The following is a 1,712-nucleotide window of genomic DNA, read 5'->3' on the forward strand; positions in this document are numbered from 1 at the left end:
AGCTGTAGCTGCTACTCGTGGAAGCGGTGCACAGGACTAGACCACAAGGCAGGGCACACCAGAAAAATTCAAGTCCAGGTAAAAAGTTCCTATTGTGAAACGCTGACAGCAGATAGGTAGATAACGAGTCACTGTAGCGCCCTCAAAGAGAATTATGGAGATAGTCCTGCAGTAGCCAAACGTACTAGTGCTCGCATCTTTTAAAATAACCCAACACACTCCATAGTCATCTATCAACAGGAGCGGTAGTGATTACAGGAGTGAATAAAAAGATGAAAATAAGAGAAAAACACGATAAAAGTACAAAAAAATACAATAAAATACAGTAATGGTAGCGGCAGCGGCAGCCAAATGCGCCAGCGTCCACCGTCACCATGACAATAATATACAGTGTATATATATACAGTATATATACACACACACACGGTGGGTCAGATTAGTATAATACAAATACATTTGTTATTCTTTGACATAGTATTTAATACACTGGATAGTCGTTTAGCCGCTATAGTGGTGTATTTATAACTGCTTGATTTTTTCTTTTTAATAAAGTGTTTACAGGTGCGATTAATTTGCTTATGCAGCGGTTGTGAACACAGCTGTCTGACCTTAAGTTAAATATTCAGTCTCGTCAACTTTTGTAAAATGCTTTTCACTGCTATTTTTTTTTTAAGTAAATAGAATATAATTAGGTAATTAATTGTTAATTGAAACAAAAGCCTATGATAAAGGTCAACTACATGGAGCACTTAGATGCTCAAACACAAAGACCATTTGTTTAAGTTACTTGTTACACAAGATTAATCAATTCACAAGTTTTAATATCAAACACAGTCATGGACAAATTGTATCTCCAATTCACCTCACTTGCATGTCTTTGGACTGTTGCAGGAAACCGGAGCACCCGGAGTAAACCCACGCAGACACGGGAGAACATGCAAACTCCACACAGATAGGACCCGGACTGCCCACCCAGGACCTTCTTGCTGTGAGGCAACAGTGCTTACACACTGAGCCACCGTGCCGCCCACCAAAGACCATCTGTTAAATGACCACTTGCTTTCTGTGTGGAGTTTGCATGTGCTCCCCGTGTCTGCGTGGGTTTCCTCCGGGAGCTCCGATTTCCTCCCACAGTCCAAAGACATGCAAATGAGGCGAATTGGAGACACTAAATTGTCCATGACTGTGTTCGATATAACCTTGTGAACTGTTGAACCTTGTGTAATGAGTAACTACAGTTTCTGTCATGAATGTAACCAAAGTGTAAAATATGACGTTTAAATTCTAATAAACAAACAAACAAACAAATGACCACTTGCAATGAACAGATTATTTCTTTACTAATTTGCCATATTGTACCAAAGTAGAAGGATATAGTAATAAAGAATAAGTATGAGATTAAAAAAATCTCCAAAAACACTTTACAAATTTATTAATGGGATGTGGAGTCTATTAATGAACACTGTACTCATTTAACTGATATAGTTACACACAAACAGCTTATAATGTGCGTTGTTGTTACACCATCCATACAGTTATTTGATTGAACATGACTAATTTTTGCAAATTATTCAAATGTCTTGTTTTAGTTGGGTTATTGGTAAATTATTTACACTAGTGTCTTTATAATTTAGTTTATAATGTGTCATACACACTTTCATTTTTATGCAGAACAAATGTGGGAGTTTCTCAGATTTATATATACTTATATA

At 37.0% G+C, this 1,712-nt stretch overlaps 1 protein-coding gene across 1 annotated transcript in view; it reads left to right on the forward strand.

Annotated features, from left to right (window-relative positions):
• The first annotated feature begins 1,491 nt into the window (after positions 1 to 1,491).
• fpgs (folylpolyglutamate synthase) overlaps positions 1,492 to 1,712 on the forward strand; it is a 22,822-nt gene continuing 22,601 nt past the window's right edge. Inside the window, exon 1 of the mRNA XM_063011500.1 lies at positions 1,492 to 1,712. This exon is cut by the window's right edge and continues 120 nt beyond it. Coding sequence (XP_062867570.1) covers positions 1,641 to 1,712 — 72 coding nt within the window. The 5' untranslated portion in view covers positions 1,492 to 1,640.

This window comes from Trichomycterus rosablanca, chromosome 16, assembly GCF_030014385.1.
Source record: "Trichomycterus rosablanca isolate fTriRos1 chromosome 16, fTriRos1.hap1, whole genome shotgun sequence".
Lineage (NCBI taxonomy): Eukaryota > Metazoa > Chordata > Actinopteri > Siluriformes > Trichomycteridae > Trichomycterus > Trichomycterus rosablanca.